General features: G+C 53.1%; 1 protein-coding gene across 2 annotated transcripts in view; it reads left to right on the plus strand.

The window, feature by feature from the left end:
- LOC106726095 overlaps positions 1-23,460 on the plus strand; it is a 39,202-nt gene extending 15,742 nt beyond the window's left edge. Inside the window, exon 2 of one of the 2 annotated variants that reach the window (XM_014539678.1) lies at positions 23,420-23,460. In XM_014539678.1, coding sequence (XP_014395164.1) covers positions 23,420-23,423 — 4 coding nt within the window. In that variant the 3' untranslated portion in view covers positions 23,424-23,460. Of the gene's footprint in view, positions 1-6,825; positions 6,949-23,419 lie in introns of those variants that run through there. The other variant, XM_014539677.1, reaches the window with a different exon arrangement.

The following is a 23,460-nucleotide window of genomic DNA, read 5'->3' on the forward strand; positions in this document are numbered from 1 at the left end:
AATTAACTTTGCTGGTTGATGGTTAATGGTCCCTCTCAAGGGTGTTTATGATTTATGTCAATGTTTTTAAACAAACTTTAACCACGCTAGATTCAGTGCCCCAGGAAGCTAAGGAAAAAGCATCCATGAAAACTTTGTTTTGGGGGGAAGAGAAGGATGTTCCAGACAATTGGCCCTCTTTTTGACTCTACTCATCCAAAGCCAGGGCCAGCGTATCACACAGACCCCTCAGGACGACCGGCCTCCCAGGCTTCTACATTTGAAGAAATTGGTCTCTTTTTTCCTGCATTCTAGGCCTCTTGTCCAGGATGGATTTAAAAAAAAAAAAAAAAAAAAAAAAAAAGAAAGAAAGAAAGGAAAGAAAAACAAAGCCCCAGATGTTCTCACTGTCATGTTAGCCAAACCCGCTTTGGTGCCCATTCTGGGCCTGACTGGGGAAAAGAAAGAATTTGCACATTAGGACTCTTTGAGTTACAAGTGATGAAATGCTGATTAATACTGGCTTAGGCAAAAAAGACAATGTATTGGCTCACAGAACGTGAACGTGTAGGATTAGGTTTAGCTTCAGGTCTGGCTGGATCCAGTGGGGGCGGGGGCTCTGAGGGCTGATTCCCAGGGACCTGGCCCGGGGGAGGTTTCCTGGCCGAGCCAGTCACTGAGGCTGTGCCATGTGGTGGTCGGAACGGGCCTCCACGGTGTGAGAGGAAAAGCGGGGCTGCGTCCCTGCCCGGGGGAAAGCTGGGTGCTGTTAGAGAAAAGGTTGCATCCACAGCGAGAGCTTACATTTCGCGTGATCCAGTGGAACCTTAAGAATCAGAGCCATTTCACACTTTGAGGAGCCCTGTGGCGCTTCTGGGTTGGGGTGGCAAGTGTATGACACCAAACAGACTATCCATGCGCATCCTTCAATTCATGGCAGACATTGACGATCAATCCAGCACCCTTTCCCGGGAGCAAAACACAGCCTCAGGATCCATCTTGACACCTCATCAGAGCCACCCATACCCGCCAGTGGTGTTAGAACACAAGCCCAAACCAGTTTGTAAGTTCCGTTCTGAGCCGAGGGAGATACGGAAACGAAGCTCTGAGAGCCGCGTGATTTGCCTAGTGTCACACAGGACCTCGGACCCAACCCTCCCGACGTTCCCGTGGGGTTCTGCCTGACTGGAGCGTTGAGAGGAGGTCTGTCCTTCAGTGGAGACTCACTCCAGACGGCTGCTGCCCCTGGATCAGAAAGACCCCGAGGTCAAGGTTAGCCAGGAAGCTCGGCCGCTGACCTGGCGCTGGCTCAGTGTTGGCCTGGGCTGAGCGCAGGACGGTGCTCGGGAACCCACCCTCAAACCACTGGTCCGTCCACAGAGACCTCAATGGGCCTTTGTTGCCCCACCTTAAATATCATAAAACCCAGTCACGTGCTCCGCCAAACACCCATTCTCGAATGGAGGTGATGCTGGGGCCAGGGGTCAGGGCTGTCCTGGAGGGGAGAAGAGAGGGCTGGCAACCAGCCGGAGGAAGCCAGAAAGGAGAGGTTAAGCCCTCTGATATCCATGATTCTCCCAGCTCAGCCCCAGCCAATCCATCCGTCACAAAATCGGTGCCCAAGACCCGGCTGCTGGTCCGGCGGCGGGAAGGTACCGAGGGCTGTCCTGACCTCAGGGAGCCTGTGGTTTGAGGGCTCACCATGTGCTTCCCACAAAGCCGGCAGCTTTGCATGCTTTATCTCAATTCAAATTCACAGGACGGGCCTATGAGGTCGTGGGGTTACTCCCTACGGCGGATGCTGAAGCAGAGGCTTGGGGAGGCGGCCACACTGGGGTCAGGACGGACCGGGCTGCCTGACCCTCGTTCTGACCGAGCCACCCTCCTGGCTGGCAGACGGTGCACAGAGAAACAGAGCAGAGAGCCCGAGTCACTTAACCCGTGAGCACGCTCGCCCAGCAGCAGCTCCGAGCAAGGGGCCTGGTGGGATCAGAGAAGCACATGGCCGTCCCCCGGAAGGACCGGTGTACCCCTCACCGTGGAGGCGGAATAACACCAATACATGCCTGTTGGGACTCAGTCCGTTGAGCTCACAGCACACAGACAGGCGCAATCAGCAGTTTGAAAACGTCGGTCTAGCACAAGCTCCCCATCGTACAGGTGAGAAAACTGAGGCTCAGAGAGGAGCATGGACTTACCCCAAGTCACGCAGTGAACGTGGGACGAGGACTCGAATCCGTATCTTGCTTCCGGTTCAGCTGTCTCCCCCTGGGGCCTCTGGGAAGAGGCAAGGAGCCAACAGGGGAAGCGGTGCTGGGCAGCCGAGAGGAGGGTCCCGGGTGGGCCCTGGAGGATGAACCACCGAAAGGGGCTGGGCCTCCACGCCTCCAGCAGTCCCCCCCCTTACCTCAAACCCCCCCCCATGCAGCCGTTATGGCAGCTCCTGGATGTCCAGCACCTGGGCTCACACCGGGCCCAGCGCCTGGCTCTGAAGCGCTCATTTTCACAGATGTGGCCAGTTCTCATGGCTCATTTATTTCCTGTGGAAGTTCACTTTTAATTCTTTCTGGCTTTCCCCTTCTTTGGGGGATCTGTCTGAGGACAAAAGCAGATGCTCCCAGGTAGGCGGACACACCCACGCCTCCGGTGGGTCTGGCGGCGGCTGGAGGGAGAGGCAGGTTTGCGGCTAATCCTTTTCCTCATCAGCCGTGAGCTCCTCGAAGCCGCTGAGGGACGTCTGGAGGGCCTGCTGATTGCGGAACCAGCTGGAAGGGAAGTTCGAGGGCAGATATTGGAAAAGGCGCCACACGTGGAGCCCATCAGATGCAGGTTCAAATCCCAGAGCCACCACTCACGGCTAAGCCGCTTCCCCTCCATGAGACTCAGTTTACCCCTCTCCCTCCCCCCTCCCCTGTAGTACTGGGTCACTGCCTGTCGAGTGAATTCTATTGGTCCCCATTGTCACCTAAACTCACTGTGGACAACAGCTGTGCTGCAAGGGCCCAAGGGAAACAAAGGACATGTTTCTGCTCCCTCGCAGCCTGCCCCTCTCTCCCAGGCCCCTGCCCTGCCCTGCAGCCTCAGGAGTTCCTGGCTTCACCCTTTGTCCAACCTCCAGGGAGTCTGATACCAGCAGTTCTGAGGCTGGAAGGGTCGGCGTGAGGACAGCGTGTTCCTGCAGCAAAGGCCTAACTCTTTGTCCCTCCTCCCAGTGCCTCGGGCAGGAAAAGGAAGCTTGTCCCTGGGACCTGCAGGGACACTGCTTTGTGTCCCAAACTCTCCCAAAGGCTTCTGCCCGCTGGGTGTGCCCTGTTTGGGTTCTGTGGATCATCAGTCCACTCTAACAATTTCAGGTAAAAAGGGATGCGTTGGAAGGTTATAGAGATGTTCCTTTTGGTTATTAAAAAAAATGCATCAAGCCCGGCCGGCGTGTCTCAGTGGTTGAGAGTCCATCTATGAACCAGGAGATCACGGTTCGAGTCCTGGTTAGGGCACATGCCCAGGTTTTGGATTCGATCCTTGGTGTGGGGCATGCAGGAGGCAGCCAATCAATGATTCTCTCTCATCATTGATGTTTCTATCTCTCTCTCTCTCCCTCTCCCTTCCTCTCTGAAATCAATAAAAATATATTTTAAAAACTTGAAAATCAAAGCCCAGAAAATCTAATAAAATGAATTTGAAAAGTCCAATGGTAGGGTAGGTTTCAGGTGAAGTTTGATCCAGCCACACAAGACTATCAGTGTGATCCAGAGTGCCACAGCACCTACCCCTCTTCCACATACATCTGTGTGCTTGTGCCCCCAGAATGGCCATTCCAACTCCATATATCCATGACCTTCAGCTCTAGTATCTGCTCCAATTGCAACGTCCTGTATCTCTCTTTTTAAAAATATATTTTATTGATTTTTTACAGAGAGGAAGGGAGAGGAATAGAGAGTTAGAAACATCGGACGCTCTATCCACTGAGCCAAACCGGTTAGGGCTGTCCTGTATCTCTTATTTGCATTCCCGAGGGAGGCAATATGATGTCTAGGCTCATCCTTTTGGGCCAAGCACCAGAAGGTGTATGTTTCTGGGCAGTGAGCGGTGGTCTCTCCTGGGTCCCGCGTCCAGGGCTTGTTCAGTCATTGGTGGCCAGAGCACGAGGGTCACAGGCCCACTCCACCTCAGTGGAGGCAGCATGTCTGAGAAGGGGTAATGGACCAGTCAGCCCCACCCGCCCCCCTGCCCAGCACCTTCCCAGAGAAGTGAGGACTCAGCCTGGGAGTCCCCAAAGACCCTGCTGTTTCTCTCCGGCCTGGAGACTATCTAAAGAGTCCCATTTTGTCTTATTTAGTAATTTTAGGGAAATCTTAATGTTTGGTTCAGGTTGGAAGTTTTTGCCTTGCTATTTCCGGAGGGTCTGTTTCAGGTTCATTCAGGAGGAGAAATTCAGGCTTGAGTTTAGGAAACGGTTTTAATCCCGCGAAATCAGTCAACAGCCACATGTGTCCACCATCAGCGAGCTCAGGCTCATTCCAGATGGCTGCTAACAGACTGCTCTCCAAACAAACTCCGCATCATTTTATTACTTTCATAGCAGGAAAAGGGTTTGATCTTCAAAACAGCACACCCATGTCATTGATTAGGCTGGAAGGACTTGTTTGGCCATATTTAGAACCCACAAGGAGGTTGGAGAATAAATTTAGAACTGAACCCTGAACTTCCAGGGCCAGCAGCTCCGGAGTCTGGCAGTGTGTCTTGCTAACTCCACATGCTACCTTCAGTTGGGTTGAATTTTACCTCTGACTCCTGCCGCCACAGAATTCTTGCAGGATAATATAGCCTTCAAGGGTACGACCTAGCATCTTAGCCCGTCACTATTTTTAGGCTGTGTGACTCTGGGAATGTGTTTAACCTCTCGAAGCAGTAGTTTCGTCATCTTTTATTTATTTTTAAAAATATTTTTATTTTTAAAATATCTTTTTATTGATTTTTTTTTTTTTTGAGAGAGAGAGAGAAAGGGAGAAGAAGAGAGAGAAACATTGATTGGCTGTCTCCTGCATGGCCCCTACTGGGGATCCAGCCTACAACCCGGGGATGTGCCCTGAATGGGAATCTAACCCGCAATCTCTCGGTGCACGGGCAGTTTCATCATCCTTTAAAGAAGGGCGGAGGGTAATAACAACGTGTACTTTGATTAAGTACATGAAGATTGATTGAGATTTTTGTTGTTGTTGTGGTAAAATATACATAACATTAAATTTACCATTTTAACCATTTTACAGTTCTGTGGCGTTATGTACAGCCACACTGTTGTACAACCATCACCACCGTTCGTCTTCAGAACTTTCCCTTCGCCCCAACTGACACTCTGTACCTATTTCCCCTTCCCTCAGCCCACAGTAACCGCCGTGCTCATTTCTGTCTCTCTGAATTTGACTATTGTAGGAACCTCATATAAGAGGAGTCAGACAATACTTGTCCTTTTGTGACTGGTTCGCTTCACTCAGCACCTCTTCAAGGTCCATCCATGCTCTAGCATGTGTGAGAATTCGTTTCCTTTTAGAGCAGTGGTTCTCAACCTTCCTAATGCCGCGACCCTTTAATACAGTTCCTCATGTTGTGGTGACCCCCAATTTCATTGTTGCAAATTGAACATAATTAAAGCATAGTGATTAATCACAAAAACAATATGTAATTATATATGTGTTTTCCAATGGTCTTAGGTGACCCCTGTGAATGGGTCGTTCGACCCCCAAAGGGGTTGTGACCCACAGGTTGAGAACCACTGTTTTAGAGGCTGAATAATATTCCATGGTGAGCATACGCTGCATTTTGTTTATCCACTCAGTTGTCGATGGACACTTGGGTTGCTCCCCCCTTTTGGCCATTGTGAATAACGCTGCCATAAACACAGGGGCACACATGTCTGTTTCAGACCCTGCTTTCACTGCTTACCCAGAGTGTGATGAAGATAGTTTACAAAAACCCTAAGCCCGTGCTTGGCCTGTAGTGCACATTCAACATATTGTTGCTAATAAAATCAGTATGAGAAAAAGAGTGAGTAAAAATTTTAAAAATGGAAATTAAAGAATTGAGATGACGCTTTGCCTGTCAAATTAGCAACAACTAAAAGGCAATTACCCTCCGTGCAGCTGGGCTGTGGTGAGATGGAGCCTCTCAGACACGTCCATCTCTCTGGAAAGCAGCTCCCAGTGCTAAATATGATATATTGCGGTTCTTGGAAGTGTTCATACCATTTGACTAAATAATTCCACTTCTGAGAATTCATCCTATTCATCCTAGAGACAGAACCTCGAATGCAGACCAAGATTTGAGTCTGGAGAAGTTTGTCACAGCGGTTTCTGTAATACTGTGGAAGCAGCCTCTATTTCCACCCACAGGGAACAGTTAAAAAATAATGTCTGGGCCTAAGCTGGTTTGGCTCAGTGCGTAGAGCATCAGCGGTGGACTGAAGGGTCCCGGGTTCGATTCCAGTCAAGGGCACATGCTCAGTCGAGGGCGTGCAGGAGGCAGCCAATCAATGTTTCTCTCTCATCACTGATGTTTCTATCTCTCTCTCCCTCTTCCTTCCTCTCTGAAATCAATAAAAATATATTTAAAAAATAATGTTTGGTGTAGCCCTGCAATAGAATATTTTGCAGTTATTAAAAAAATGCTTATTAGGATAGGGAAAAGGGAAAAAGAAGGTATGAAAATTATATATATTTATCCTATAAAAATAGCTACCATTTAGTGAGCATTAGTATGTGCTGGAAACGGCTAAGCTCTGTATGTACTTTCTCTTGTTTACTCCTCCCAACAACCCACGGAGGAAGGTACTATTTTTGCTCCATTTCACAGATGAGGAAACAGAGGTTCCAAGGGGTGACATGACTGTCAGGCTCACAGAGCCAGCAGGTGGCAAGGCCAGAATTCAAACCCTCAGGCTCCAAAGAGCAGAAAGAAATGACAAGAACTGTGCCCTGAAGGCTAATCGTGGCTCCTTGGAGGAGTGAGGGTTACTTTCCTCCTTATACTTGTCAGTATTTCCCCCCACAAACTAGGGGGGAAAGGAGCATATTCGATAAAAAGGGAAGGAAAGAAGTAATTGCCTCTTGCAAGCCGGTATCTTTGCAGCTGAAACACCAGGTCTGTGTCTGTCCCATGTCATGAACTCAGTTTGTGTCCTTTTTTTTTTTTCTGGTTAAAGTAGAGCAGAGTGTCCTGGCTGTGTCTTATGGCTGATTGCTTAATAATCATGGACACACATGCACACACACGCACACACACGCACGCGCTCAGCCCACGCCGCCTGAGACAGGAGGGGAGACAGAAACCAGCAGTAGCCAAAACTCTGCTAGATCGATGCAGATTGTTACAGGCGCAACTTTCCAGAAAGCAGAGCTCGGTGAAATAAATATTTTTCCTGTGAGAAGAGGCTCAAGTCGGCGATCTTAACAACCCCCCAATTCATTCCAGATCCCCTCCGAGCGGCTGGCGTCAATGTGCCCATCTTGATGTGCTTAGGATCACTTAGTGAGGGCAGCGTGCCTGTGTGTCTGGCTGGCTTCTCCGCTCGGCAGTGTGCCAAGGGCACTGGGCTGGAGGGCAAGTAGGGGACCAATCCTGGGAAATGCTCTCCCCACGCCTCTAGCTCCCCACAACTTTGTGGGGTCCCCAACTCTCCTTTTCCGGTAAGCCATCACTATTTCATCTAAACTGGAGGCCTGGGAACGCAACCTCTTTTTTTGTCAAAGGCTCTGTTCTTTCAGTCCTGGAGACAGTCTGCAGGAAGAATTTAGAATTGGGGACTTTGAAAACATACAGACATGAGGTCTGGGTTGTCTCAAGAATTGGGAGCTTCACTGTCCAGGCAAAAATTCATGGATGGATTATTCCTTCCTTCACTCTCTCACTCAGCAATTGTTTACTGGGCCACCTCCTCCGTGTAATGTTTGGTGCAAAGCTAGTGTAAGATAGTGCAAAGTTGCTGGAGAGCTGAGATTCATCCATCCATTGATCCATCCATCCATCCATCCATCCATCCATCCATCCATGCATCTGTTCGCCCAGGAGATATTTACGGAATGCTTCCTAGATGCCAGGCACTTTCGGGAAGTGTTGGGCCCTTGGCCGTAAACTGCCGCTTAGAGCTTGCATTCTAGCTGGGGTGACAGACAATAGGAAAATGTAGCATGTAGGATATCAAACGGCAATCAATACTCAATAAAAAAAAAATTAAGCTGGGCCCTAACTGGTTTGGTTCAGTGGATAGAGCATCGGCCTGCGGACTAAAAGGTCCCAGGTTCGATTCCGGTCAAGGGCATGTACCTTGGTTGCAGGCACATCCCCAGTAGGGAGTGTGCAGGAGGCAGCTGATCGATGTTTCTCTCTCATCGATGTTTCTAACTCTCTATCCCTCTCCCTTCCTCTCTGTAAAAAATCAATAAAATATATATTAAAAAAAGTCAATAAAATATATTAAAAAAAATTAAGCTGGAAGGGGGATTGGGAAATGGGGGGCAGGGGTGGACCCACAGAGATGAGGGGCCAGAAAACACCTCCCGAGTAGGTGGTATTTAGTCACCACCTGCAGGAGACGAGGAGAGATGATTTAGGAGGTGCAGGCATTAAATCACAGTGACTCACAGGGCGAGAAAGTCCCTTTCAAAGATCTCTCCGTCCCGATTACGCCAATGAGAACGTCTGTTTGTTGTTAATGTCTTGAATGCCTCCCTGAGACCCACTGATCTCCCCGCTTGAGGGGCAGAGGCTTCGCGGCAGCGGGGCCCACCTGCACCGAATGGGGTCTTGCGACCAGTGGGACTGCTTTGTAATTCCTGTTTAAGTTATCATTGATGGCAAATGACCCCGGCTCTTCATTTACCACCAAGCTTAAGTGTCCTTTTAAAATACACTTATTTTTTTGAAAAGTGAGGTTGATATAAAGGAAAGGATGGAGTAACTTGGATACAGCCGGTACACGAATTACAGGGACAACTGTGGAGGTGATAAAGGAATGAAATCTGGGGCACCCCGGCGTAAGTCACGACCCTTCTCGTCACGTTGCTCGGAGAGGACCTGGCTCCGGAGATGAGGGCACTCATGGTGACTCAGGCTGCGGTCAGCGCCTCTCGCCAGGGCCTCTGGAGGGGACAGCATGCCCTAGGGCTCTGCTGGGAATAGGGAAGCTGCCCAGAGGAGGAGCTATTGGGGCTCTTGAAGGCAGGGTGTGTTCTGACCTGCCAGGGAAGGTCATGCAGGGCATTCCAGGCAGGGGTGGGGGTGGGGGGGGGGGGGCAGAGCTGCTGGGGGGGGCTGGAGGAGGCAGACCCTGGGAAGCCTCCCCGACCTTCTACTCTTCCAGGGACTAATCCTAGCATGGATCCTAAAACTCCACTTATCGAGCACGGCTTTCTTGCATTTGCTTATGTGACCTCAGCAGACCCACGGGTAGCACTGTGGTTCGGGTCCTGTTCTAAGGGTGAGGAGTTGGGGGCTCAGGCCCAGTCATCCGTGCAAGGCCCTGCAGCTGGTAACAGAACTTTTCAAAAAATTGATTTTTAAACATTGAGATATAACTCACATAATATAAAATTCGCTTTTTAAAGTGTTCAGTTCAGTGGTTTTTAGCATATTCACAAAGTTGAGCAGCCATCACCACCAGAACATTTTCATCTCACCCAAAAGAAATGCCGTACCATTGGCAGCCACTCCCATTCTCTCTGTTCCCAGTCCCTGGCAACCACTAATCTACTTCCTGTCTTTAAGGATTTGCCTCTTCTGGACTTTCATATAAATGGAATAATTTTACCTTTGGCTTTTTCCACTCAGCATCATGTTTTCAAGATTCACCCATGTTGTAACATATATCCATACTTCATTCCTTTATATGGCCAGATAACATATCCCATTGTATGGATATACCACATTCTGTTTATCCATTCATCAGCTGATGACATGTGGGAACTTTTTACTTCTTGGTAGTTATGAATAATGCTGCCCAGAGCATTTGTGTACAGGCTTTATTGGACATATGTTCATTTCTCTTGGGTGTGTACCAAGGAGCGGAATTGCTGGGTCGGATTGTAACTTTATGCTTACATTTGAGGCACTGACAACTACCTCCCAAAGCAGCTGCACCTTTTTACATTTCCACCAGCAGTGTCCAAGGCTTCCCATTTCTCCTCATGCTCACAAGGGCGAGGCCTTGAGCTCAGGCTTGAGACAGAGGCTTAGCAGCAGAATCCTAAAAAAAAATAATTTCCTCCTCATATAAGTCAGTGCAGAGGGATCTTGAGGAAGGGTCTACACCCAGGCCTGAGCCAGACTCCAAGGGGGAGCTGTGAGCTCTGGGGCCTGGTCTTCGCCCTGCTGTGCCCACTAAGAATGTTATGCACATGCCACCTATTTCCTTCAAAGTTGGGGCTTTCTTTTTGGGGTCCTGATTCACCAAGTGGCCTGTAAACTCCCAGGTCAGAGCTCATTCCCATGTTCTTGGTGTGTGGGGCAGGGCTCATGTTTCATATACAACACTCATGTTTCTTGAGCATTTACGACATGCCCTTACGATGTGCTCTACTTTCCACGCCCATTTCACAGATGAGGAAACTGAGACTCTGAGAGGTGAGGGAGATAGTGTGGTGAGCAGTATAGTCAGGATTTGAACCTTGTCTCTAACCACTAGGATGCACTGGGAGGGCAGGAGCCTCCCTGCAGGAGCCTTCCACGTTAAGGCTTCCTTTATAGAGTGGGTATTGGTTTTCTGTTGCCGTGTAAGAAATTGCCTCTAACCTAGCAACTTCACACAGTCCCTACGGAGAAGCTCCCAGCTCTGCAGGGCAGCGTCCTGGTGTGACGAGGCTGGGGGTTCTGCTCAGGGTGTCACAAAGCTGAAATTCCAGGTACTGGTCAGGATGAGTTCTTGTCTGGAGGGTCAAATCCACGTCCAAGATCATTCTTGTTGGCGTCACTCAGTTCCACGTGGCTGTAGGGTCCTTGCTAGCGGTCAGCCGGGGCCACTTTCAGCTTCTGGAGGCTTCCAGCTTCCCTTACCACGTGGCCTCTCGTCTTCAAAGCCGGAAATAAAGAACCTCCCTCACACTGAATCCCTCTCATGCTTTAAACCTCTTTTTCCTGGAGGAGCCTAATCGGAGGAGTCATATCTCATTATATTCACAGCTTCCACCCACACTCGAACAGGAGAGGATTGTTCCAGGTCAGAGTCACTGGGGGTTTAATGCTCTGCCTGCCACAGGAAGTCCGGTTCTAATGGTAGTGAGAGTGACAGCTACAGTTAGGCCGGTCCTTTCTCTCACTAGCTAGAGTGTTGTGGCGTTCAGGGCGATTCCACGGCTCTTGGTAGCCCAACAGCGATGCTGTGAGATGCACGTTTTATCCCCACGTTACCCGTGAGGGAGAGGCGAATGCTAGTGAGCCAGTGGGGGCTGGAGTCCAGATCTTCTGACCCCCAGCTCAGGGCTCTTGGCACCCACAGCGCCCCTGCCTCCCATTAGAACCTCATTACTGCCTTAGGAAGGGGGAAGCATCTGTTTCCAGCCAGCCCAGCCCTCAGGGAGCGCTTCCCTGTAAACTCAGCACATTGGGTCATGAAACTCCAGGCTGTTACAGGGATCGCCACTGGGCTGGGCGAACTCACCTCATCAAGCAGGAAAACCAAGAAAGCCCGAGGGGCACTGAGTCCAAGCAGCTACGTGCAGGAGCTCAGCTTGGCGGTGGCCCAGCCCCCAGCGGGGGAGGCATCTGCCCAGGCTGTGATGTCCCAGCCCAAAGCGGGGGACCACACTCTCCGGAGGGCAGTATGTCCCGTAGCGGGCCCCCTGTCCCGGTCTCTGTGTGCCAGGCTTTCTACTTGGAACGTGACATGGATGCCCAAGCATCAGCCCCAAGGCACCCCCATCTTCTGGACTTCTTGCGGGATACCCCTCCCTTTAATATTTAAACCAGGCAGAGACCTCAGCCAGAAACCCAGGACCGCCTCCTCCCTGCGCTCCGCACAATCCCCCAGGATGCTCTCTAGGGGCTTAACGTTTCTTCTAGTCACCTTTGTGCCGATATGTTAATTTTTATCATTTCCCTTTCATCCCATCTGTCCATGGCTCCAGTTCTTCTGTTCTTCCCAAAGCATTGCTGACACAAGGCTTCCGGAACAGCTGACTTGGAGATATCGGTTGTGAGCTGGTGTAAAAGATCTGGCCACCGATGGATCCAGAGAACCAGGCCTGCCAATGGGCCTGGACCAGGGGCTCACAGCAGACAGGATGAAAAGCCAGCGCGGTCTGTGTCCTGCCTTTGCAGGGAGGCTGTGCCTGCTTAGCCGGGCACAGGTCTGGTGCCTCTCTTTGGTGAGGGGCCCATGGGGCTCTGGGCCAGTTCCATCACACCGACAGCCGTGGGCAAGAACCAAACCCTCAAAAGGAAAATGGGGTGCCATCAGGAAGAAAGTCCACAGAATTTGGGGTCCTGGGAACCCAGGGGGAGCATACTTGGAAATAAATTCTAGAATCCCTATCCTTTGCCCTGAGAATTTCATGTGCTGTCCCCTCACCTCCCCCAAAGCCTTCCCCTTCTCCAGCTGTCAGTCATCACACACACACACACACACACACACACACACACACACACACTTCTGGGTTTTCTTATTCGGGACAGTCTAGCATCTCTTCCCGACCCACCAATGCTTGAGGCCCACTTTGGCGCATCCAAAATCTCATTAAACTGCTGGGCTAAACAAAATGTTTTCTACCTGTTATGGGTTGAATTGTATCTCCCAAAACATATGTTGAAGTCCTACACCTTGTGCCTCTGAATGTGACCTTATTTGCAGACAGGGTTATATTTGCAGATATAACCAGGGTAAGATGAGGTCTTTAGGGTGAGCCTTAATCCACTATGACTGGTGTCCTTATAACAAGAGGGAAACGCCCGTGCAGACAGAGGCACGCAGGGAGATGCCATGTAACCACAGCGGCCGAGGTTGGAGCGATGCAGCCATGAGCCAAGAGTGATGGCCACCACCAGAAGCTGGGAGAGGTGAGGAACGACGCTTTCCTCGAGCCTTTAGAGGGAACATGGCCTTCTGCTCTCCAGAACTGTGAGACTATACAGCTCTGTTGTTTTAAGCCATCCACTGTATGGTCTTGGTTACAGCAGCCACAGAAAATTAATATACTACCTCACATTCCTAACCTTAGCAGCACAAAGCAGTAGAAAAAGCTGACAATTATAGTTTGGTTCTTCCTTTTAGTGAGAAGAAGAATGCATGTCCTCAAAAACTGTAAAATAAGGTAATTTCAGTGGCTTCCATTTTATAATAAGGAAACTGAGGCTCAGAGGACTTCTCCAAGTCAAGTACGTAGTTAGAAAGAGGTAAAGGCTGGACTTGAACTTGGATTTTTTGACCCTCCGCCCCCCCCCCCCCCCCCCCCCCCCCGACTCCATCACCTCTCTGTGACTCTGTGGATGTGTATCTCACAGGTCACTGCAGCGTCCCCAGATCCTAGTCCCCAGGTGTCACTTTTTCTTATTAAATGAGCGCAGAACTTAGTACAATCCTTGTCCTCGTCCCCGTGGGAACTACCTGTTCCGGACACGTTTTCTGTAATGTGAGCCTCTATAAACCGAGCCCTCATTCATTACAAAATTTTCATTGCAAAATGTGAGGCTTTCATTACAAAATTGGCGATTTTCATTCCAAAACTGGAGATGCGTTCCCACCAAAATCATCTCCCTATAGACCCAAGGAAGAATGTTTGGCGAAGAGGGAATTAATTGATAAACAGCTTGTAGTACACAAACTCCGAGGCAGCCTGGATGTTTTGCAACACTTTTGGAAACTCCAGGATGACGATTCCAGCACCAGCTGTTTATTTCAGGCTGTTAAGCCGCGTAGATGTCCCTCCCGCGTGCTCGGGACTCCACCGGCTGCCCTCCCCAGGATGAGCACGGAGCCCCTCTAAGGCTTTTGTGGGCATTTACAGAAGCTGGTTGAGCAGGGCTGCAATACCTGGGGAGACCAGCAGGGGGTCTTCTTCCCATAGGAAATGGATTTAAGGCTGAAGATTCTAGTAATTCAAGGTTTTGGATTCTAGAAAATAAGTTTGTTCCTTTGGGAGAAAATCTACTCTCCTTACAATGTGGGTTAACCATCTGGCATAAAGAAGTGTGAAAAAAATCTGACTTTTCCTGCCCCAGGGAGGCGCTTGAGCTGGGGCCAGTGTGCCTGGGACAGCCCCTCTCTCTCTCTCTCTCTCTCTCTCTCTCTCTCTCTCCACCCTGTACCCTGAGGAAAGAGAAACCACACATCCCACTGTCGAAAGAAAAACCAGAACAGCAGGCTGGCTTGACTTGTCTCTTGTAAATTGTTTACCTCGGGACGACCAGATGGCTCATCTCTCGTTGAACCCTTGGCCATTTCCCGTGCTAGCAGCCTCTATTACAAACAGCCCCCTCTGCACGGATCACGTGTCCGTGCAGGCCTCCGGGGGCATTCCAGGAGTTTGACTCAGTGGGCTATGGATCCTCATGAGACTCAGGGTACAGGCTAGGCGCCAACCCATGGGGTGTGGTCGGGATGGAGAGCAACTCCTAATACCCACTGGGCTTCCCAGTTACAGCCCTAGCCCCTCACCCACGTACAGGCTCCTCCAGTGTGGTCCCTGCTCACCCCACCCCTCACCTGTCACCATGAAAGGGCTCAAAAAACGTCTAAATGCCAAGATTTCCCTGCTGCCCCCACCCTACCTGGCTGTGTGAGGGTGGAAACACCGCTTCCCCTCTCTCAGCCACAGGCCTTCAGCTATCAAAGGGGTGGGGTGTGGTGCTGACACCTCTTCCTGCCTCGCAGGCTGGTGGGGGTGGGTGGAAAGAGGGTAATCGTGAGAACTCCCACCCAGCTCCGCCCCACACCTGCTCTTATTGTAACAAGACCCGGTGGTGACTCATTTTTGAGGGGTGGGAAGGGGGCACAATGGGGTGCGCCTGCCCTCCTGGGCAGTGGGTAGGAGCTCTCGGCTGTCCCTGGGGGTCTCCCTGGAGGCAGCATCTCCTTCAGGGCGGTCTGGGTGTGGTGCGGGGCTGAGGTGGTAATTCTAAGCGTGCAGAAGCCCCGAGCCTGGGCTGGGGTGTGAGGCAGCTGATGGACATCTTTTAAAGCTCGCTCTGGTTTCCGGGGGGGCGGAGGGAGGCAGATCAGGGTGTTTCTGAGAAGCAGGGCAGACAGTGAAGTCTCTTGACTGAGCTCCAGGGAGGAGAGATGCTCTGAAGGGCTTTACAGCCAGGCCAGGGGCGAGGCTTCAGTGTCAGCAGATTAGACATGTCAGCGCAGAGGCAGGGCAGGCTCCACACTCGAAGACAGACCAGGGCACTACATATTGGGAGCCTCTCTCTCTCTCTCTCTCTCTCTCTCTCTCTCTCTCACACACACACACACACACACACACACACACACACACACACTGGCCTCATTAAGAATGAGTTAAAAGGTGAGTGAGGGGCTGTGAACAGCAGGGAAGGATGGCCATCCTGGACTGTGACAGCTCCTTCTAATCAGTAAAACGTCTAGCTGACCGGACAAAGGCTATGTAGATTGGCAAATCCCAGAAGAGAGTCTAAAGACAATGACAGGTGGCTCTCGGGAACCAGGGAAGTGCACGTGAGGCCACCCCACTGAGTAGGGGTCAGAGTGAAGGTGGGGAGGGGACTAGAGGGCAGGCTGATGGGAGAGCTGAGCCAGGACTCCTTAAGGAGGGGAGCCCTCCCTGATCCGGGGAGCGCCCCCCCTCCAGACCTGGCCTCACCCTGTCCTCACACTGCCCTCCTCGGTCACCCTCACCAGATCGGGGGTGGGGCTATACTCTCATAATGTCACCAACATGATTCCTGTCTACGGGTCTGGCCCATTTTACTGACCTGTCAGTTGAGACCGTAGGCCTGTGGGTGAGAGGTTGTGCCGACAGCCTGGCTGCCTGGACTTGAACTCCTCAGTCCTAAGGGCCTGGAGAGGACAAAGTAGCTGGTGAGGGTCCGGCCTGACTCTCAGCAGCTTGTCTCTGCTAGACCAGGTGGAGTTGGGAGTAGGGAGCGAGGGAGATAAACTGAGGGAAGAGGGAGAAAGTCTCTGAGCTGCATAAGAAGACTTGGGCGGGAAGGGGCAGGAGAAGGCACCTGTGGGCGGGAGGGGAAGAGCAGACGGATTGGAGGGGGGCTAGGAGCGGGCGCGGGCAGCACCATGGTGACGTCCATGGGCCCCCGAGCACCTTGGCCTCCTGGGATGCATCATAAAAAAGATTAAATAATGTCTATTATGACTGAATTGGTATAAAGATGTACATCTATAATGAAATACATGTTATCTATATAATAACAGCCTAAGCGACTGTTACAGCAGAACGACCAGAACGATCGGTTGCTATGATGCGCACTGACCACCAGGGGGCAGATGCTTAATGCAGGAGCTGCCCCCTGGTGGTCAGTGTGCTCCCACAGGGGGAGTGCTGCTCAGCCAGAAGCCGGGCTCATGGCAGGCGAGCGCAGGGCGGTGGTGGGAGCCTCTCCCGCCTCGCCTCCGTGCCAGCACTAAGGAGCAGCGAGCAGGTGCGGGGGGGGGGGGCGGGGGGGCGAGGGCTAAGGAGCAAGGGGTCCTGGACTATGAGAGGGCGCAGGCTGGGCTGAGGGACACCCCCCTCCCCCCCGCTGCCCAGTGCAAGAATGTTGTGTACCAGGCCTCTAATTAATACATAAGTAAGGATATAACCAATATTATATAATAAACATTCTCTTTGACCTAAAGGTTCCTGTTTTGTGTTCGAGTTTAAAAGCAATCCAAGCATTTTCATGGGCCGTTTGCACGGGGCCCCTGGCGGGGGGAGGAAGTGACAGCTCTTCCAAAGACAACAGCAGGGAGTGGATGCTCCCCCGTGCTTCTGGCTGATGTGTAGAGAGGCTCTGGTGTCCTGCTGTCAGGAGGCTCTGTTCCCCGATATTCTGGAGAATTTGGGTGGTTTGTCCAGTGCAGAGTGGCTGGCCGAGGTGGCTCGGGGCAGCCCACCTGGGGTTGAGTCCTCACCCTGCCTGTGTTGCGCTGCCCACCCAGTGTGCACTCGTCCACGGTTGGGTTGTCTGGGTGAGGATGGGTAGGTAGTTCTTGGTCCCTCGTCGAGGCTGCAGGTGGGGGTTACACGGAAGGCAGGTCTCACCAGCACTCATGTCACAGCAAACTGACCCCAAGGAGGAGTCCAGCCTCCTCTCTGAGTTCAAGTGCCCAGTCTCAGGCCCCCAGGCTCTTGTCCATGTCCTGTGCATGTGTGTTCATGCGTGCACATGTGTGTGTGTGTGTGTGTGTGCAGGGCGGGGGGGGGGGGGGGAGGGGGCCCCGGGGGAAAGTCTTACTTACTCCTTTCCACCATGAGGGTGCTCCGTGATACGCACCATGATGACCCACTGAGCTTAGTGCGGACTCGAAGAGCTGCCTTTCGCAGCGGTGCCCACTGGAGGTGCCTCTGCCCCAGGGGACACGCAGCAGCATCTGCAGACATTCTTGATTGTCACGGCTGGAGAGGGGAGAGCTCCTGCCGTTCAGTCGGGACACTGGTAACTACGCAGACAACCCAGCAGCGAAGGGTGGTCCGGCCCCAGTGTCGGTGGTGCGGAGGCCGGAGACCCTGCCACACGGCTGCTGGCACAGGGCGTGGGCTCTCTAAGTGTGGACTGTCGTCAGCGCTGTTGCGGGTTTCAGTGTTTGACATCCAACAGAGGCATCTGGCCTGGGTCAGTGACCAGTGGGTGGCCTCACCCTGTCCTCCATGGGGTCTCTTGGCACTGCCTTTCTCGGTCCCCTCACTTCAGCTCGGTCCCTCCTGCCAGCCCCATTGTGATCCCTGGTCCTACAGCAGACCAGGGAGGGGGTGGCTTCTGGGAGGAGATTCAGCTTTGATCCGTGTTCTTTCCCACCCAGGCTCTGTCTGCCCCATCCTGCCCCCCATCCTATCCCTGGTCCCTGCACACACTCCCACCCCATGGCCGCTCAGGATGCTCCTGCCCCAAAGAGTAGCTGTCTCTTCCAGGTGGTGATCAGGGCAGCAATGAGGTCAGTTAAATTAAAAGGCCCTCTGGGTATTCCACAGAAATCATGAGCCATCTCTATCTTGGAAAAACCCCTGTAGTGCCCGGCCAGTGTGGCTCAATGGTTGAGCATCGACCTCGCCAAAGAGTAGCTGTCTCTTCCAGGTGAGTTGGTGGTGATCAGGGCAGCAAGGAGGCCAGTTAAATTAAAAGGCCCTCTGGGTATTTCACAGAAATCATGAGCCATCTCTATCTCGGAAAAACCCGTGTAGTGCCCGGCCGGTGTGGCTCAGTTGACCTACGAACCCGGAGGTCATGGTTCAATTCCTGATCAGGGCACATGCCCGGGTTGCAGGCTCCATCCCAGTGGAGATCTCTCATCACTGATGTAGCTCTCTCTCTCCCTCTCCCTTCTTCTTTGAAATCAATAAAAGCAAATTAATTAATAACTAGTAATAAATAAAAACCAACCAAACAAACAAACCAAAAACGTCGGTAGAGTTAGGTGGGGGTGAGGGCGATACTTATGAACCTTAAGCAGTGTTTTTGGAAGAGGAGAGCTGCTCTGCCCCAGGCTCATCATGAAGAGCAGTGGTCTCTAGACAAAAGGACACGCAGAGTCAGGTCTCGGCCTAATTCCTGTGCGAGCAAAGACGGCTCTCTGTTTTCTTCAAATCAGCATTTTTTTCTAATTTGGAGGATACGTGTCTGTTGCAGAACACTGGGAAGGCATTGTTTCAAAATGAAAACAGACTGTGTTGTATATAGTTGACATCTCGCTCTTTTTCACTCAACGCCTTATTTTGAACATTCTCGCCTCATTACTCTTCAAAGTCATATTCCTGACGGCCACACAAATGTCCCCTGTGGCTGAGCCACGGGCTATTCGACCTTCCCCTTGCATCTGGCCCTTTGTGGCTGTGCCCAGTGTTCTCACCTGTGAAATGGGCCCAGAGGTGCTGTGAGGTCCAGGACGATGGCCGACCTGTGCCCTCGTGTGGTCACTCGTGGGACGGGTCCTTCAGGCACCTGCAGGTCTGAGTTGGCGCCGGACATGAACCCCTCCCAGGCAGGGCCGAAGGTCACAGGGGCTGTAACTGGACCGCCCTGGCGAAGACAGGCTAGTTCCCAGAGCCTCGGGACGCCCAGGCCTCGTGTCTACACTCACATTCCTCAGGCTATTTTGCCATTTCCTTTCGTGCTAAACCAGAGGGGCTATTTTGGAAACTCCTGTAAGCAAATGAAGCCGTGGCTGGCATTTGAGCGGATATGAAAGAGCCCTAAGTGAGGGGCTCAGGCATAAGCGCTGCCCAGCCCTGGGAGCCCAGCGCTAAATTTAGAAGCCTCACCTCCAAATGAGGTGAAATTGCAGGTTCCCTCTGGCGGGCGGGCGGAGGCTTTGGCCAGCAGTGAGGGGACAGATTTAGTGGAGTGGGCTCCGGCTCCTCAGCCACACCTTGGGGAAGAGGCCCAGGACGGTTCCCAGTGTCTGGGGAGCCGCTGGCGGTGAGGAGCCCTCCAGCTGCCTGTCTTCCCGGCGCCCACCAGCTGCGTCCCCGTGGCATCGCCAGCCAGGGCTGCCCAGGCTGCCAGGCCAGAGAGGCAGCGAGGGACACGGGAAGAGGCAGCCCTCTCTGCCACCGAAGGTTTGGGACCTGCATGACTCCTGTTACCTCTCTCCTCTCCTGGGGGCCAGGGAGGCCTCTGGCTTATCTCTCCTGCCCTGAGGCGTGCCCGCTGCCCAGGGCTGCCCATGATCCGGGGTGAATGACAGCCACAGCTGGGGGAGGGGGGCTTGCAGGTGGAGGGAGTCTCCCAGTGCCCAGCCTTTGTTCTGGTGGTCAGTGGGCAGTGCCCCTGTCTTGCCCCTGTTCTGGGTGGTCAGTGCCCCCATCAATGATTAAACAGGAATATAACCCCTGGTCAAAGGTGACCAGCCTTCACTGGGGCTGGTCAGGGTGCCTGAGACTCCAGGGGTCTCAGCCGGGACATCCCATCTCCAGACCTCCATCCAGCTGGTGAGATGGCAGGGGTCCAAGGGGCCCACAGAGACCTGGCTCCTACACTCCCCCCCCCCCCCCCCCCCCCCCCCCCCCCCCCAGCAGGTAGGGCGTGAGGCCACCCTTCAGTCCCCTTCAGGAACCTACTTCCATGCTGGAGCCCTCGCCTCCCCTCAGCCTGGCCCCCGAAGCCAGCGCAGCCCAGCACAAAGTGGCCAGGCTGTGGCGTCCTTGCCCAGGTTCCAATCCCAGCTTTGGGGTTTCTTACCTGTGTGACCTTGGATGAGTCCTTTCCCCTCCTCTCTGACCTCGGTTTCTTTATCTGCAACATGGGGATAATAACAGCACTTGCTTCCTAGTGTGTGGAGAGAATTAAATGAGATGTTAAGCCCTTAGCACAGATAGTAGGCAGACTGCTGGCTACCCAGGGTCGGCCATCAGACGCTGCTGCTTTTGTAAGTAAGGTATTATTGGAACACAGCTTTTACATATCATTTACATGTCCTCTGTGGCTGCGTTTGTTCTAAAACGGTAGAGCTGAGTCCTTGTGACAAAGCCCGCAAAGCCGAAATATTTACTCTCTGGCCCTTTGCAGAAAACGTTCGCCTGCCTGTGGCGTGCAGCACACAGGGGAAATGCTCACTGTTTGCCCTCATCTTTATTCTCCCACCGCCTGCACTCCGGGCTGCGCAGCAGGCGCCGTGGGGGAGCCTCGCCTCTCAGCCCTGGTCCCCTGGTCCCATGAGGATGTGCTGTGAAGCTGCCCAGCCCACGTCCCCACCACTGACCTTGGCCACCCCCCTGCCTGCCCCTCCTCATTCCCTTGCCCAGGGGGTGGGGGATGGGAGCGGTTCACCCAGAGCAGATGCTGAGTGGTGGGATGGGGTTCCTGATAAATGTTTAACAATCAGCAGCGGAAAAGCCCTAATTTGTAGACTCGCTGATTTCTGTGGTGTAAGTGTTCCTACCGTGGCTGATTTCAAACTACCCGAATTCCCGGAAATGTGACAATGGACTCTGAGCCGGTCCACCGGCAGCCGCACAGGGCAGGTGGGGGCTGTGGGGACCTCCCTGCGGCTGGGGCAGCTCCTAGAGTGCGGGACACCTGGCACGCACAGGGACAAGTGCTGGCGCTGGCATCTGTACGCTCCGGTTCTAAACCTGGCTCTGCCGCTGTCGGGCTGGGTCCCTGGGCCACCCTTGTCCTCTTGGAGCCTCAGTTTTCTCATCTGTCAAATTAGGTTTGCAGTGGCTCCTAGGCCTAAGGGGGTTGTGTGGACTTAATGAGGTAATTTGCATAAGGTATTAGGCCAGGCTGCTTAATAACGAGCATTCAATAAATGATGCCTCCATTACCAGATTGCCTCAACCTCCCCATCTGCACACAGTGCTGCTGTTCATGGGTTTGGAGCAGGTGACAGTCCCTGGCACCGGGCTTGCCACCCAGTGGGTGCTCAGCACACACCGCCCTTCCCCCAGAGGAAGGAAGGTGCTCACTGGCTTCTCTGACACAGCAGCTCACGTGCAGCGCGGGGGGTCTTGGTCAGATCAGTGGCACAGAGACAGCCAGCTCCTGCTGAGTGCCTCTTGCATTGTGTGCTCTTAGCTCATTGGCCCCGTGGTCCTTTTCTGAATTTCCATTCTACAGTTGTGATCACTGAGGCCCAGAGCCTGTGATCGGCACAGTTACAGCTGGGGTTTGAGCCCAGGTCTGGCTTTTCTGTTTCCAATGCTCCCCCGTGGGGCAGTGGGGTGGGGGTGCATAGGAGGAGGGAAGGCTTGAGGGGCTGCACAGATCTGCTGGGGGTTTAGAGTGAGGGCTCTGGAGCCCCTGGTGGGGGCTGACAAGCAAAAAGCAGGACTGGACGCTGGACAGATGTGGCTGGAAAGAGAACATAACCCCAGGCAGAGCCGCAGCCTGAGCGAAGGTGAGGAGACTGCACTCAGTTGGGGGTGGAGGGGATGTGGGATGCAGGGGCCTCACAAGCAGGCCTTGTTGTTGGGTGGGATTCTTTACAGGTTTGGCCTGGGCAGTGGGGTCCTGAATCGTGGGGCTGGCCCCACCCTGGCTGGGGAGTCAGGTAGGAAACTGTAGCAGCAGAGATTTAGGTTAGATATGGAGGAGAGCTTTCCGATCATCCTGCTGGAAGATAGCAGGCGATGGTCCCAAGGGATGTGTGGATGTTTCCAATCTAGAGATGGTTTGGAAAAAAGGGAAGACAGCCAGGGTTCGAGGCTGACCTCGTTGCAGCTTGGGTCAGAGGATCAGGGGTTCCTGAAGCCTTTGATGCCAGGAGCCTGGCTTTGATGCCAGGAACTGGGCTTTGTCACCCCCACTACTCAAAACCCTCCCATGGCCCTCGCCGGTTTGGCTCAGTGGATAGAGTGTCGGCCTGTGGACTGAAGGGTCCCAGGTTGGATTCCGGTCCAGGGCACATGCCCGGGTTTCAGGCTTGGTCCCCAGTAGGGGGCATGCAGGAGGCAGCCGATCAATGATTCTCTCATCATTGATGTTCCTCTCTCTCCCTCTCCCTTTCTCTCTGAAATAAATAAAAATATATTTAAAAACAACAACAACCAAAACCCAAAACCCTCCCATGGCTCCCAGGTACCCTCGCCAATTGTAAGGCTGAGTCCTCCGTGAGCTGCACTCTGCTGGCCTCTCGACCTCACCTGGAGCCATGCCCGACCCCCTGAACTTTTGTCACTTCTGGATTGCACCATGTCATCTGCACCTCCAGGCCTCTACCATGCTGTTCCCTCTGCCTCAGATGCCCTTCCCTCCCCTCCCCTTCCCTCCCTTCCCCTCCCTTTTCTCCTCCTCAGCCTTTCCTTCTCAGCTCTAGGTCGCCTCCTTCAAGGCTGGGCCAAAGCCCCCCTGGGGTCCCCCACCCCTTCACTATCGACTCCTGCTGTATCTGTCTGGTGGCTGGTTGGCCTCCTTGCTGGACTGGGAGCCCTGGAGGGCAAGAGCTCGGCCTGTCTGCTCAGTGCGTGTCTCGGCACGGTGTCTGGCATGCAGCAGCGCTCAGGGAGGATTCGTGGAGGGGTGAGGGTTACTGGCAGAGAGGAGTAGCAGAGGGGAGGGGAGAAGAGCTGGGTCCAGGAGCCACGGTGTCCCCCTGCACGAGGACACGGCATTGCTCAGGCACCAAGAACCGGAGCAGAGTACAGAGACCTGGGTTTGAATCTCGCTCCTGCCGTTGCTCCCAAGCAGGTTCCCTAACCTCACCGAGCCTCGGTTTTCTCATCTGTGAGCTGGGACAGCACCCTCTCTGCTGGAAGGACCTTGGAGGCCACCGTGGAGGGTGCCAGCCTGGGTCAGCCTTGCCGGGTGGTGGTGCGAGGCTGACGCTCCCGCCCTCTCCCTGCAGGTGACAGCCATGTCGGTGAGGGTGCGGTTCCTGTCCTCCGG

Source organism: Myotis brandtii, unplaced genomic scaffold, assembly GCF_000412655.1.
Source record: "Myotis brandtii unplaced genomic scaffold, ASM41265v1 scaffold225, whole genome shotgun sequence".
Lineage (NCBI taxonomy): Eukaryota > Metazoa > Chordata > Mammalia > Chiroptera > Vespertilionidae > Myotis > Myotis brandtii.